The sequence below is a fragment of the Fringilla coelebs genome, assembly GCF_963513975.1.
Source record: "Fringilla coelebs genome assembly, chromosome: 7".
In the NCBI taxonomy this organism is placed as follows: Eukaryota; Metazoa; Chordata; class Aves; order Passeriformes; family Fringillidae; genus Fringilla; species Fringilla coelebs.
Genome location: NC_140035.1, coordinates 11,221,890 through 11,236,585, shown reverse-complemented (window position 1 = coordinate 11,236,585; position 14,696 = coordinate 11,221,890). Strand labels below are relative to the sequence as shown.

General features: G+C 42.9%; 1 protein-coding gene across 1 annotated transcript in view; it reads left to right on the top strand.

Moving 5' to 3' along the window:
* SLC15A2 (solute carrier family 15 member 2) overlaps nucleotides 1-13,150 on the top strand; it is a gene marked incomplete at both ends in the record, with an annotated part of 37,825 nt that extends 24,675 nt beyond the window's left edge. The window contains 8 exons of the mRNA XM_084209354.1: nucleotides 1,739-1,864; nucleotides 2,228-2,392; nucleotides 5,011-5,057; nucleotides 7,137-7,247; nucleotides 8,327-8,423; nucleotides 10,868-11,014; nucleotides 12,039-12,143; nucleotides 12,974-13,150. Coding sequence (XP_084065480.1) covers nucleotides 1,739-1,864; nucleotides 2,228-2,392; nucleotides 5,011-5,057; nucleotides 7,137-7,247; nucleotides 8,327-8,423; nucleotides 10,868-11,014; nucleotides 12,039-12,143; nucleotides 12,974-13,150 — 975 coding nt within the window. The remainder of the gene's footprint in view (nucleotides 1-1,738; nucleotides 1,865-2,227; nucleotides 2,393-5,010; nucleotides 5,058-7,136; nucleotides 7,248-8,326; nucleotides 8,424-10,867; nucleotides 11,015-12,038; nucleotides 12,144-12,973) is intronic.
* Nucleotides 13,151-14,696: the final 1,546 nt, after the last annotated feature.

Here is a 14,696-nt window from a genome sequence, read left to right as displayed (position 1 = left end):
TCTTTCTTTCTAGTCTTTGCAGTTTTGCTGTGCTGGTCCTCTGTATTGGTCTATATTCTAGATTTCCATCGTCAAAGTGCTTGACAGACATCTAGTTAATGCTAGTGATTAATTTCCAAAAGGTAGTCTGTTCTCTCTCCTATTTCTTGCTGTAGCTTGCCTATACTTTTCTGTTTGGGGTCTTTTGTGTGTGTGTGGTGGTTTTGGTTTTTTTATTTAATTGTTTTAAAATATTAAAATTTAATCACTTTCCTGCTTTATGAGGGGGATGGCTTTTTTTTACAAGCCAAAGTGTTTCTCTGGGGAGGCAGGTGAATGCTGACACAGGCATCGGGGGCTGCCAGGCATCCCCAGAGAGGATGGCAGCGCATCTCTATAAATTCCATGTTAGCTTCTGCAGATTTGTACTGTTTGTTTCTGGCTCATGACCAGCATTGTGTAGACTTTGGCTGACCTTTGTCTCACAAAAGTTACTATAGGATTAATTTTTAAAGCTTCTATGTATACTTGAAACGTTCTGTTAGAGTGGCTGGCTCACAGCCCTGGATTAACATCTGCTGGTTCCTCAGGTGAATCCCCTAACGAGCCTCCCACTGAAATGAGACTGTGTGGGTTCAGGTCTTTTTTCTTTTATGTGAGCACAGAAATGCTCTCATTTCCACCACCAGAATCTCTGGCCAAGCACCAGAGTTTGCTCTGGCTGGGGGTGACTCACCTGGGCAGAGGCAAGGTGAGTTAGAGGTTCCCCCTGTCTGTGCATGAAAACTTTACCCTAAAGGCCACTTTAAGATCTAGCAAAGAGGAAGGTAAGATGGTCCACCTTCACTTGACTGTGGGTAGCAGAAGTGAAAAGCTACAGTAATGGAATTTGCTGGATAATATTAGCAGAACTGTTGGTCCAGAGCAGTGTATGGATACAAGGAAATCAGTTCATTCTGACTTCTTTGGCAGTTTGTCTCCCCACACAGGTTCAAAATGCCCTGCCTGCAATTCCCAAATTATCTGATAAGATAGAAGAAAAATAAATAGCTCTGCAGTATTGCTTGCAGCTACTTGAAAATACAACGAGAAAAAAAAAGGAAGTTAAAAAAAATATTAGCTCTGCAGGTAGTACAAGGCTGACACTGATTGATGTACTCTTTCTAGGAAATTATTCCTGACAGAAGGAGATACCTCAGTGCTGGAGGCATCAGCTTACCTCTCTCAGAAAACAAGGAATAATATCTATACAGTCAGCTGTATAGATAGCAAGGTCCAGTAATACAAAAGCTCTGATTACAGACATGAAGCTGGACTGGGATTTTCAAAACTACTTAACTTCTGGTCTGATCTTCTCCCAGTCACTGACTGCAGTGGGAAATAATTATTCTGGTCACTGCTTTTGAAAGCTAAGCACAAATTTTTCCATTCTGATGTGGCAGTTGGTTAAATCCAGGCATGAGGGAGCTGTATAATGAAAGTTGTGACATTGTTCTACCTCCTCAGTAGGTGTGTAGTCTGTACACTTAGTGGTGTGAAGAGCAATTTTTGGGAGGAATGATGGGTTGGCCATTGAGCTACTATGAGGAAACCTCCCTAAAAATGATTTATGTTCAGTTTTCTCTGAGTGCAACTTCTGTTGAGGAAGGGATGAAAAAGTGTCATTACAGAGAGGAAGACTATTATGGCTAAAAATGAAGAGATATTAAAGTGCTAATAAAGCATACAGATGGCACTTAAAGCCTTTTACTTTAATTAGGAAACCGATATGCCTCGCCTTGTCCCAAAAGAAAGTTTAATTCGGGTCCTGAATTTGGCAAAGAACCCTGTTCAAGTGACAATCCAAGACAAGGACCTATTTCAGCAGCCTGTGGATTCTTTTCAGGTAAGCTTATATTTGGGACTGGAGGGCCTGACTTGCCTGTCATTGAAGAAAGGATGGAGTTTTTTACAGGCATTTTCTAATAAAGCCCACAGATGCAAAAGCTTGTTCTGCTCCATTGCCTTAGAAGTGCATGGGAATAGCTTTACAAATGAAGCATAATATCTCTATTATATGAAACAGAAATTGAACATTTGGAGAAGAATTTTCCCAGCAAAGGATACACCTTACATTCACCTGTAATTAGGAATAGAGGATAACAGGATTACAGTCTCCCTTTAAGAGGGGATAGTGTTGCACCTGGTAGGAAAATACAAATCCTCTCTTATCTGAAGAAAGTGTAACCGAGTTTATTTTCTTCTACAGAACCCAGCTGAGTACTCAAAATTAATATTGAATGGAGAGCAACAGAGCCTTCACTTCACCCTGCAACATCAAGGATTGACTCTTGCTTTTAACTACACCGTGAAGGAAAAATCAGTATACAGCTTAATTGTTTTTGAGGCACAAGGAAGCCTATCAAGCCGCTTAGTGAGTGTGGGAGTGAAGTGTAAATACAGTATTAATTCAATGGCAGTGATGCTACAATGGGGTAATAGGCTCATTAATTCATTTGCTCAGTTGCAATGTCTGTCTGATTGCTCTCAGATGGTCTAAAACTCACTTCTTAGCTAGAGGCACTGGATCTGTACACATTTCTGCTGGTTGATTAATAGAGGTGTTGTGGCATCTGAGAGTTTCTGGGCACACTTTAATCCACTGAGTGCTGCAGTGGGAGAGCAGAGTCATGCCTGCTAGGCAGCAGAGCTGGAGAAAGCTGGGGAAACAAAGCCAGGGGTTTTCCCCCAAAGATGGCTCTATAAAGCAAAGATGTTAAAGAGGCTCTAGGGCTGGCCATGGAATAAAAGCATCAGAGGAATGATTCTGGGATTGGTTATTGCAAGTGTTTAGTGAAAAAGCACAGAAGGCCCATTTGTTTTGCTGAACAGAATAAATGATTAAGCTCATTTCAGGCTCTGCAGCAGAGCTGGCTGTATTTGGACTTTTGTGTATTTCTGCAACAATCAGAGAGGGGCATATGGGATGTGTAGGGCAGATTCTGATATCTTTTAGGCATAGCTGTATCCTAAGAAGCTCTCTTGAAATTCATGGTGGTATTGAACATTGTGGCAGGGGTGTAAATGCCATCAGAATCTGTCCTCATGCTAAAATATCCTTTCCCTTTGCAGTTCTTGAGCCTTTTACCTTGCAGGGTAGCCCCACCATTATATAGTAGAAACCATATAACTTTTTTACTTTTTTGAAATTAATTTCAAGAATTTATTTTGTCATAGCATCGAGGTGTTTTGCTAACAATCAGACTTTATGATTTGGAGTCTGGGGCTCAGTATCACACAAAGTTTCCCTGTGACCCTGAAAGCTGTGTGCTGTTTCTTTAGGAAATGGATACTTGTGATTTTCATACAGTCTTTAAGAAGCAAAAGCCTTCAACAGGTTTGGAGCATAGCAATCTCAGAGCTCCAGTACATCTATGCTGCCCCAGCTGTCTAGACTGTGCTTAAATTAATGCCCACCCTGGCACAGGCAGACTCTCATGTGCTGGGAAGCAGCTGTGCTGTTGGGTGATGCTATTGACCTGTCATTCACAGCTCTAGATAAGGGAGATGTGGAAGACAGTGTGATAAATGATACTTTTCCAGCATTGCAACACAAGGAAAGCAGTGCCAGCATCACTGCTGTGTTGCAGGGCTCACCCTCGAATTACCTCCCCCACTGCTGGGTTTGGCCCACTCACTCAGGTGAGAGTGCTTTCCTGGAAGGATCCTATCTCAAATTAGTTTCTTCTCCTTTGTGGGCTGTTGAGTTGGCAGGAAATGAATTTGAGAGCTCTGGGGATCATCAGTGAAAACGAGTAATAGTTTGGCTGGTCTGTCTGCAACGAACAAGAGTATTCATCCCCATGTGTCTCCCATGGAAAAAAAATGGTGTTGCCATTTATTATTTATTGCTCTGACATTTATTATTCACTGTGGCTATTTATTATTTAGGGCATATGTTATTTGTGGGTAGCAATAGTCTGAAGTACAATAGACATTAATAGATATACTGAAATTCTGGATCCCTGGTCTCAGAAACTCAGGGTTTTGCATTAGGAAAAAACGTGTGGAGAAAGGGCCAGAAAATTTTGAGAGAGAGCCCATTTCTAAAGTCCCTTTTGGCTTGCCTGGGTTCCATCTGTGGGCAATGCAAATTGAAATTGCCCTGCCATCTTCAGTGGACATGGCACAGCTCTGGATTTCTACCAGCCAAGAGCTTTGCTTTGTGTTCTTTTGTTGTGACATACAACCTCCAGGGCAGGGCTGTGTCTTAACTGTGGTTTTTCAGCATTGTACACCAAACAGACTTCTCCAAATGAGTGTTGATTAACTATCTAGCTGCTGGTCTAGCTGTGGTCTCCAGGAGAGAGACTCTTACTCCCCAGTGTGCCCATCCAGATGGCCATTGCAGGGATCTGTCTGCAGGGATCTGTTTGTGAGCACAAACAAGCATCTTGGTTTCTCCTGCTCTCTGCCTGCATATTGCAACAGTTTAATCTCTTGAGTACCGAGGATCAGGGAAAGCATAAGTGATGCATGATCATCAGTATAGTAACCTAGCAGTTCCTCTCAGCTTTAGACTTCTGTGAAGTCTGTGACTATGACAAGAATCAGGGTCTGAAAGTTAGGCATTTGCATATTTTGTAGGAGTAAGGCACTCAAGTTTAATTGTAGCTAGTCACTGAAAGATGCTAATGTGAATAATGCTCTCTTGCTATCTCAAGATCAAGAAAAATACTTTTTTTGGAGAATGCTACGTGGCTCAGTAGAAGGGTGACTGGCTGAAACTCAGTAGCCTTTGTTACAGAAGAGATGAGAAGAAAAAGTATGATCTCATCTTAAGTCCTTGGAGGAGATGAAGTTTTGCCATTGGCTTCATTGTACCAGGGCTCCCCAGCTGTGGCCTGATGTAAAGCTTATGTGAGAGTCCAGTCAATTTCCACAGACTTTGCAGCACATGTGTAACTCTGCAGACACCACTATTGTCTGCCACACATTGTAAGGCAGCATTAATAAATATATTTGATGGTGTTTTTTTCTTCCTCTCTTTAGATTACAGACTTGGAAGCAAAACCAGAAAATGGTTTGGCAGCTGTTAGGTAGGAATGGCTTTTTTTGAGGATTTGGCGGTGGTTGGGTGAGGGAAAGTGCTTTTGTCTGATGCATCTGTATGTAACATAGCCCAGATGTTCTCGGGTTGGAATCCAGTCCACACTTCTCATGCAAGACTTGGGTGTCAGCTGTGGAGGCTTGACAGAGTGTCACCTCCCACACATGCCATGCAGAGCTGAGAACTATTGCTGCTCACTGCCTAGGGTAGTCTGGGCTCTGATGGCAACGTAAAAGAGCTCCTTCCTTGGAAAAGTGGCAAATTCATCTCACTGATGAAAGGGAAACAGCATTCTGGATAGGAGCTGTTGCTATGTCCTTTGCAAATTGGCCAGTCCATGATGTTCACCCAAACTCATGCACAAGTGTCTACTAAATTGGATGCAGCAACAATTTTACATCCTCATAAACAATTCAGCTGGGCATTGGGCTCTGCTTAGTGCACTCTTCCTAATTTGAGCTACTCCATTTAGTCCATGAACACTCCTGTTCTGGTTTGTGCTGGCTGGTGAGGTGCAGAAGATGCAAATTTGCAAAAAAAACTTCAAAAAACAAAACTTACCACCAAAACAAAACCAAACAAACAAAACCCAAAAAACTTCCCAAAAACCCCAAAGAAGCATGATTTCAGGTAGACTTTTTAGAGGATTTGGGCAAGGTGAAATTAGAAAAAAAACCAAAACAACAAAACGAACCCACCACAAAATAAAAACAAAAAAACAACCAAACAAAACAAACCTTAAAATCAATGTCTAACCCCTTAATCAGAAAGCCTGTGTAGACAAACTAGGAGAGCAGTATCTCTTCGTAGCCCTTTACTTGTGAAGGTTTCTACTGACTAAACACCTTGAAGACTTGATTCAGTCAGAATTTTTTTTTTATATTTTCTTGTAGAGATTTTTGACCAAATTCCCAGACTTTCCATTTCAGAATTTGTAAAGAAGTTTAACTAGGAAGAAACTATTTTTGCACTAAAAATTGACCTTTGTTATGCACTTGACTAACTTCAGGGATTTCACCCCCATTTAAAAAACTGAAAACCAAAATATGTTAAAACATAGGTCAAATGAAAAGTGTTTGGTTTTACTATCAATTTTTGAATTGCCAGAAGGAAACTGTCTTTTCTCTATGAAAAAGCATCAAACAAACTGTTCCCATATAAGTTTTGGTTTTGATGAAGATATCTTATTATGCTAGAAAATTCCTTGCCACTGGTAGAAGCTCTTTACCAACATGGTGAACCTGCTTATCAGGATGCACAACTTCAGAGTTTCCTGTGGTAGGATGAGACTGTCCCCTCACACAGCCATGGAACAGTCACCATAGTGTCACAGAATGGTCAGGCTTGGAAGGGACCTTGAGATCACCTTGTACCAACTCCCCTGCCATGTACAGGGACACCTCCCACTAGATCAGGCTGCTCAAAGCCCAATCCAACTGGCCTTGAACATTTCCAGGGATGAGGCATGCACAACTTTTTTGGGCAACCTGTTCCAGTGTCGAACCACCTTCATAATGGAGAGATTATTCCTAAAATCTAGCATGATTTAACCCTACCCTCTTTCAGTTTAAAGGCATTCCCCCTTGTCCTATAACTCCATACCCATGTAAGAAGTCCCTTTCGAGCTCTCTTGTAGGATCTCTTCAGGTATTGGGAGGTGCTCTGAGATCTCCCTGGAACTTTCTCTTCTCCAGGCTGAACAGCCCCAGCTCTCTCACCCTGTCTTCACAGGAGAGGTGCCCCAGCCCTCTGATCATCTTCATGGTCTTCTCAGAGTTTGCTGCAATCTTTGTTGGTCTCTGAGACTGGATTGCCAGAAGACCACAAAAAGTGAGGGTCACTTTTCATAGAAAAGAAAGAGGGTAAACTTATGCAACAGGGAAAATAATCTTATATTGAAGAACTAGGCAATGAATCAGATAAATTAGCATTTTGGTAACTTGCAGAAAAGACTCTCATATACTTATGGAATTACAGAATGCTTTGGGAGAGTATGCAAACTTCTAAAGTGTCTGCTGTTATGCTCCTGCCCTGTCTGACAGGTCAATGAAATATGGTTTCTTTGCAGATTCATTAATGCTTTGAACCAAGATGTCAACCTCACCATTGATAGCAAAAGGTTCATTGCTGTTCAGAAAAACTACAGTGCTTCTGAGTACTCACTGCTGGAGAGGGACATGTAAGTCTCTCTTCCCGAGCTGAAGGTCCGTGCTGAGCCATTTCCTTGGGTACAAAGAGACTTTTCTCAGCCTAATAGCAAAACCTGCATTGCTATTGTCTTGGCATGTGGTTGTGGGGCAGATGTTTGTAAAAGCAGAATTATCAACTCAGTGCAGAGCAGGTGCTCCAGGCCACTCGTCTGTGCAGAAGTTTTTATTCATATTATGTGGAGGCCTGGAGGGAAAAGACTGTCATTCCTGTGCATCTGCCAGTGGAGTAAGGTGGGACATGGTAAAGTGTCCTCTGCCATTTAGTGCCTGCTTTATTTTGTTACTCTCTCAGGCCCAAGCTCCTGGTGTTAGGGTGCTCTCAGGGAAAGGCCAGTTCATATTCCATGCTACCAAGTGTTAGTAAGTGGGCTGGTAACATCAAGTAGCAGTACATGGCTTTGCAGGCTGGGCTTGTTAGACAGGGGCTCCATATGGCCTTGGTTTGGCAGCACTGGACTTGGCTCTTGTAGGGTATTTCTAGCATTTCCAATGTTTCAAAACAAGCTTCATGGCTTTTCTCTGCATCAGCTCCATCCAAAATATTTATTGCTGCAATTTAGTAGGACGCAGCAGCCATTGTGGCAATGCTACTGAGCCTCTGTGCCATCTCACACATCCAAAATCAGAAGAACAAATATGAAGGCTAATTTGCTCTATTGAAAGGAAACAAAGTTGCTTCTGGGTCCACATCTCTGAGTCCCTGCTGACTACTTGTCTGGCCTACATTTCCTGAAGAAATGCAGCAAAATTTCAGGGAGGAAAATAAACCTAAGGGGTGGAAAAAAATTACATCAGCACTAAGAAAGAGCAGAAACCATTAAAAATGTTAGCAATGACCTGGGTCATTAGGTGAATTCCATTCAGTGTCTAAGTGCTTCTGGAAGGATAAGATAGCAAAAACTCCAGTGATTGTCTGATGTAAACACTACTGCATTTTTACATCTTGCATCCTCCCTGCTCCATTTCAGGGGTGTGTTTGATAGCTCTGCTCTGTGTTCTTTGTTTGTGGAACTAACTGGGAAATACTGTCCTTCATCCTTTTATCTAGATATAATCATGGAAAATGCATAACTGAAACAGGAGAGTTCCCCCTGGAGCTGGGGCTGCTTGACTTCGGTGCCTCATACACCGTTGTGATAACTAATGTAAGTGTTCCTGTGATGGTAACACACTCCTCTTCTACTCTCTGGTAGTGCTTTTGTTCCTGTGTTGGGGACTCTTACTTGCTTTGTCCACTCTCTGATCCCTGGGCAGTAGCCCTCTGAAGGCAGTCTGTTATCAAAGGGATTGTAAAAAGTTTTGGTACCTACATAAGCGAGGTGGGTGTATATTTGTTCCACCTTACACTGTGATCATGTCAGATTGCATGGGTTAAAAAGAATCTTTTCCTTGATAGAAATCCTCCATAGAAAATCATGTGACCTGTGGTTTGTGCTGGTCTCATGCCATCCTTGAGCAGTTAACATTGACCCAAAGCACCGCAAAGAGTTATTACCACCTGCCAAGAGTTGGCTCTGCTTGTGGTCTTTAAAATATTGTACCTGGTGGTGCCTCACACTCAAAAGAATTGCAGAAACAGTCTGCTCTATCCTCACATTTAGCTTACTGAACTAAAGTCTGATCTTCCAAGATTTTGTAGATTTTGCATAGGAGGAAGAGGGACAAAGTCCTGAGGGAGGAGGTTGGTGAGGTTGTACATCTGTTTCCTCCTCTCACTGTCTGTACAGCTAATTTGGAGCCTAGTATAAAGTCAAGGCTTGGTTTTCTAACAGCCTAGCCCTGATGAGGTCTGAGCACTTCTGAGAGGGTGGATTCCTTTCCCTGCCTGCCAGCCTCTCAGACACACTGCTTCAACCCTGGTCCAGCTGGCTGGAGCCACGGAGATGAACATGATCAGCTTAGTTCCCATTTTAACCTTTCCACCACAAAGGCACACAGACAAACTGGGTCTGACAGGACACACTGCTAAGCTGCCCTCTGGGACTTTGGCTGCTGTGTTGTGATGAGCAGAGCAAAGTGTTGTCAGCTACTCCCTGGCAGTAGCATCTCCCGGTTGGGCAATTAATGGGAGCTGTTCATGTCTGCAGAGTCCAAATACATTGGGGGAAAAATATAGCCATGAAGCACCTGGCTTTTTTTTTTTTTCCAATTCCAGTAGCTGGAGTGGGATGTACAGCCCTGGAGGGAACAAGCAGATGCTGCCATCTGTGAGTGCAGAGATTTATGTACATAAAACACACACACTTGAAGTGATGTTGGCCAGACCCCTCTTCCATGGCTGCAAGCCTCTTTCACCAGATGAGAAACCAGATAGAGAAGTTGCATTAAAAATATAACACTAAGAAAATTGCCCCAGAGCCTCTGGTAACAGCTGAGGTAAATGTGTCCCATGTTACTGTGCCAAGGATTCCAGTTTGTGGTCCCATCTGCATAAGTCCCTGCTATAGCCCTGGCTGCTCGGGGTGGCTCTGTGCCTCAGCCCTTCCAAACCCTGTGCTAGTACTTGAATATTTTTCATCCTCTGTTTTTCCATCTCTCTCTCTGTGGTTTCTGCTTTCTGTAGAGAGTTAGTTTGCTTGAGGCCAAGATCACTTTTAATTATTGCAGTGATTTGTACTGAGCCCTGCTCCTCTGCCAGGAGTGCCATATAGAAGAACCAAGAATACAATATATTAGTCTGCTAATGTAGCTGAACTGTGAAACTTAAATCATGGGGATGCTGCCTTCTACCCAGCCTTCCTCAGTGTGCAGTTACAGCATGGTGCTTGTGACATTTCTTTATGGGCTAAAGAGCAATGCATAGCACTCTTCTCACCCCTTTTAGCCTGCTGAAATACAGTCTCTTGGTTTGCCTCCCTGACAATGATTGGTGATTAAGAACATCTCGTAAACATCCCTTGTATTTTCCCAAGTACTCTCCTTAAACACAGGGCTTTCTGCCTGAAGTCATTTCAATCTAGTGTTTTCCTGGCTTCTAGTCAAATCTCTCTCAGCCTCTGAGCCTCTGTGCATCGCAGGCAGTATTAATTACACCTGGGAAAAGAAACAAAAATAATTAGGAATACAGCTACCATAACTATCTGAATAGATCTAATATGGAGCAGTCTTTGCTACTCTTGGCATTCCTGAGCTGAATTTGTTTGGGTGTCAGTGATATCATAGGGAAGTTGTACAGTGCTGATAAGATGGGAGCAGTGACCACATGGATGCAATGAGCATTTACCCTCTCATCCTTTTTTGACCTTGGGGACAGCAGCAGGTCACAGGCTCTGCACTGGAACCTTTCTCAGCAGACAACTTGTTCTACAGAAGGCAATTTGTTGGTTTGCAGTAATTCAGGGAATTCTTGTAGTACCTAAAAGAGCTGGAATGCTTCTATCCTGCTCTCTCTGCCCTGTGCAGCACGAGTCATCCTATTCCCAACAGGCTTGGAAATGGCAGGGTTGAGAGCCATAGTTTCCTTCAAACGCAGGGCTTTTTTTCCACCTTTGCTTAAAACTTTGTTTTTGGTAAATTTGCTGCTGTTTTCCAGGCTAAGAAAGATCTGATCTGTCAGCAACTAATCAGTGTGCCTTTATTTTCCTGCTAGATTTCTGGAGGTGCTGTTGAGACTTGGAAGTCAGAAGACATTAAAGCCAACAATGTCCACATGGCCTGGCAGTTACCACAATATTTACTGATATCTGCTGGGGAGGTGATGTTCTCCATTACAGGTCTGGCCTTCTCCTACTCTCAGGTACTCCACTTAAAGATAAGGACCTTACAATTAGACTTCAAAATTTATTTCTGCATCTGTCATTGACTTGTCATAACTCCTTTGACATGACACTAACAATTTTATCTATCCTTCAGCTGAAAGTGGGATTGTAACACAGCTTCCTGGGTGCCCTCAAGCTAAATTAATTCATATTCTGAAGATACCTGTTCTCAGTGATACTTGGAAATACCCTTTTCTGGTAAATCTGAGAACACAGAACATAACTGGATAGTTAACGGGAAAACTCTGAATATTTTTAATATCCGGGTTTTCTCCTAGTGAAGTATTTTGTGCTATGTATTTTTCAGTGATATAAAAGCAAGGTATCTCAAGGGCTACATGGTGGCATGAGGGCTTGGCACCTGCTTTAAACTGAGAGTCTGAAGGGGTCTAAACATGCAAGGTTGTGACAAGGGAGCAAGGGGTAATGAAGCTGCAAAGGATGATTTGATTGTTGTCTGGGGAGGTTGATGAGAAGAGAGGGCTGAGACATTACATGGTCAAACAGCTACTGAAGCTGCTCAAATCTATCCCTGGAGTAAGGTGCAGATGTTTATTAATGAGGATGATTAATGCAGTGGGATGATCTGTAATGGAATGTGAAAAATTTGTCCTCAGCAGGAAATTTAACATCAAGATCCAGTCTCTTTTCCAAAGGTGTACAGCCACATGGCACCAGACTCCAAGCTGCAGGGCTTGTGTGGCTCCTTGGATGTCCTGATCGTACCATTTCAGATGCTGCAGGTTGCGGATGACACGGATTCAGCTCTGCAACAACAGCACCTCCTGCTTCTTCATGTGTCCTCCTGTCCGTGTTTTGAAAGCTCCTTGTATGCAGATGTTGAGATTAACCACAGATTAACCACTCCACACAGAGAAAATTCCCTCACCTCCTCCTAGGCTGAGCCCAGTGACACCTACAGTGGGCAGGACTCCAGAGGGTGAAACAGGGCCGAAGGGCACAGCGCGATTCCCACTGATCAGGCCCTTCTCCTCTTTTCAGTCTCCAGCCAGCATGAAGTCAGTGCTGCAGGCAGGCTGGCTGCTCACCGTGGCTGTGGGGAATACCTTTGTGCTCATTGTTGCTGAGGCTGCACCAATGGCACAGGTATGGTTTGGCTCTTAAAACAGAGGTCATGTTTCACAACAGGCTTCTGGTGCTTCTGGATGGCCATGTCCTGGTGCACAGCTTCTCTGCCCAGCCCCAGGCTCCTGCTCCTGAGTTGACAGCAGCTCACTCTGAGCTGTCCCCCAGCCCCTGCTCTGTGGGGCCCTCAGTGGAGCTCCCCTGCCCTCCCTGGCCCTCCAAGGGCTGGAAGTACCTGACCTGTGCTGGTAATGCTGCTGTAGCTCAGCTCTAGGCAAGCTGGCTGTGTCTGGATGTGGAGCCTGGACACATTGGCAGCCACACATCGAGTGCTCCCCAGAAACGAGAGCAGTGGGCACTCAGCTCTTCCTCAGGGCTCTCACTTGGGGAATCCTGCCAGGCTGCCTGTGGCATCCCTGAGATGTCAGGCTGACAGGGGGAGGTCGTGGTGCAGAGAGTAGTTTAATTCAGGCTGTGAAACTTCTGGGGTGATGCCATGAAGGTGTGAACTGGGGTTTATTTCTGGCCAGCATGAATCTGCCTCACCCAAAAGAATCTTGTAGACAAAAAGCCCAGGTGGGTGTGTTCCAGTCAGATTTGTAAGAAAAGATTTAATGAAACCAACTCAATCTAACTGTTTTGTTTTGAGAGGTATCACATATTTGTAATTACATTATGTGTACCAGCATTTATCAGAAAAACAGGATGAGAAAGTTTCTATCTTGTGAGCCATTTTGGAAGCTAAGAAATAATTTTCACCCAGCTCTTTAAAAAGCACTTCAAAGTGCAGAGATATCCTCCAGACTGAGTGTCTGGGGTCTCCTGACCTGCTGTTCTTTTTTCTTTCCTAGTGGGCTGAATTTGTCTTGTTCACTGTCCTCCTCTTTGCTGTGTGCATTATTTTCTCCATCATGGGATATTTCTATGTCAGTGTGGATCCAGAGGACCTAGAAGAAAAGGAAGAGAAGAGAGAAACCTCAAGCAGAGGAAACATGATTGGTCTTGTTACTCAGAAAACAAAGCTCTAACACATCATGGGTTGGGATTTTTTTTTTTAAACTCACTTATGAGAAGGTGAAAGAAGGGTGGGGACAGTCTTATTTTATTTTAGAGCATTGCAGTCTTTGTTACTCAAAATATAACCACCTTATAAATGGGACCAAATGGCCCTCTATAAAAACAATGGGGGTCCTGAAATCAGAACAAAACTCCCTGGGAAAGCACCTCAGGTATTAAAAGCTGTTATTAGTAATTACATGTAATTTAAAACCTGCCCATCTTTTTAAGCATTGAATGCTTTCCTATTATTTTGCCTTAAACATATATTTAGGGCAGCAGGGAGGAAGGGGGGAAGGAATGCCATATGACACAAAAATCTGGAAATGTTATGAGAGAAGAAAGAGGAAAAACTAATATAGGAATTAGGGAAGAATAGATGTTAGTGATAGAAGGATTTTTAATGCTATCATCAAGGACTGTAAGGGTTACACACAATCCCAAAGGATTTCATCATGTAACTCTCCTTATGAGTATTTCATCCCATTATTGCATGTTATGAATGGTTCTGATTTATGATTTTCACCTTCAGGCTCAGAAGTAATAACAGGGAATTAAATTCTGCAGGCTAAAATATTCCCAAAACACTGCTGACGAAGACAAGCATGCTACCACCTCTCCCATTTTTTCCCCTAGAAGTTTTTAGCAACTGATTATGTTCTTTGATTACACATGATTAGAGAATTGCTTTATGCTTTCTTATTTCAGAATTCCAGACAGTTATTTGCCATTTTCCTATACATTAAGCCTTTATTGGGCATTTCCTTTTACAGCACCTGTCACTGCAAGTTAGGATATAGTTGATTTCTTATCTCATGCCTCAGTTATTCCCCACTGGGAGACAAGTTGCAGTAGTTTCTATAAAATTCCAGGCATCCTGCAGTGAGTTATTTACAAGGATGCACTTTATCATTTTCTCAGTCTACAAGAGGAGACCACAGCATATGAGATTTTTCTTTTTCCTCCTTGTTTTTCTGTCTCTACCAGACTTTGGATATAGCAATTTTATTGGAATTGTGATATAATTGTCTGATTTTCCTCAATTGCGTGAAGCTGTGATTTCATGTTCTGCATAGGAGTAATCCAACCACTGCTGATCTAGTAAAACTCCTGAGAGAGTCCCTGCCTTCCTCTGTCACTTCAAGGCCACAGTTGTAACAGGTATGGCCTAATTCAACACAAGGTTGTCAATAGGATCTTCGGGTTCACAGAGAATAGGTTTTAAATGATGCTTTCCTCTTCCACCTAGGCGTTGGCCATAGGTGGCTTCTGATACTTGGATTCAGAAGATCCCAAAATACATGTTTCATTTAATTTCTGTTCAGGACAGTGCTAGGAAATACACTTAGTTTGACACCACCTCAGCTTCTTTGATGTGCTGCCAGTGTGTGTGTATCTTCCTGAGTAACACTAACAAAACACAGCTTTTTGGTTTTAACTCACAGCCTAAGATTGCTCCCTCTGCTTCCAGTCCTAAGTGGGCGTGGACTTTCACCACTAGTTCTGCATGAGCTCCTG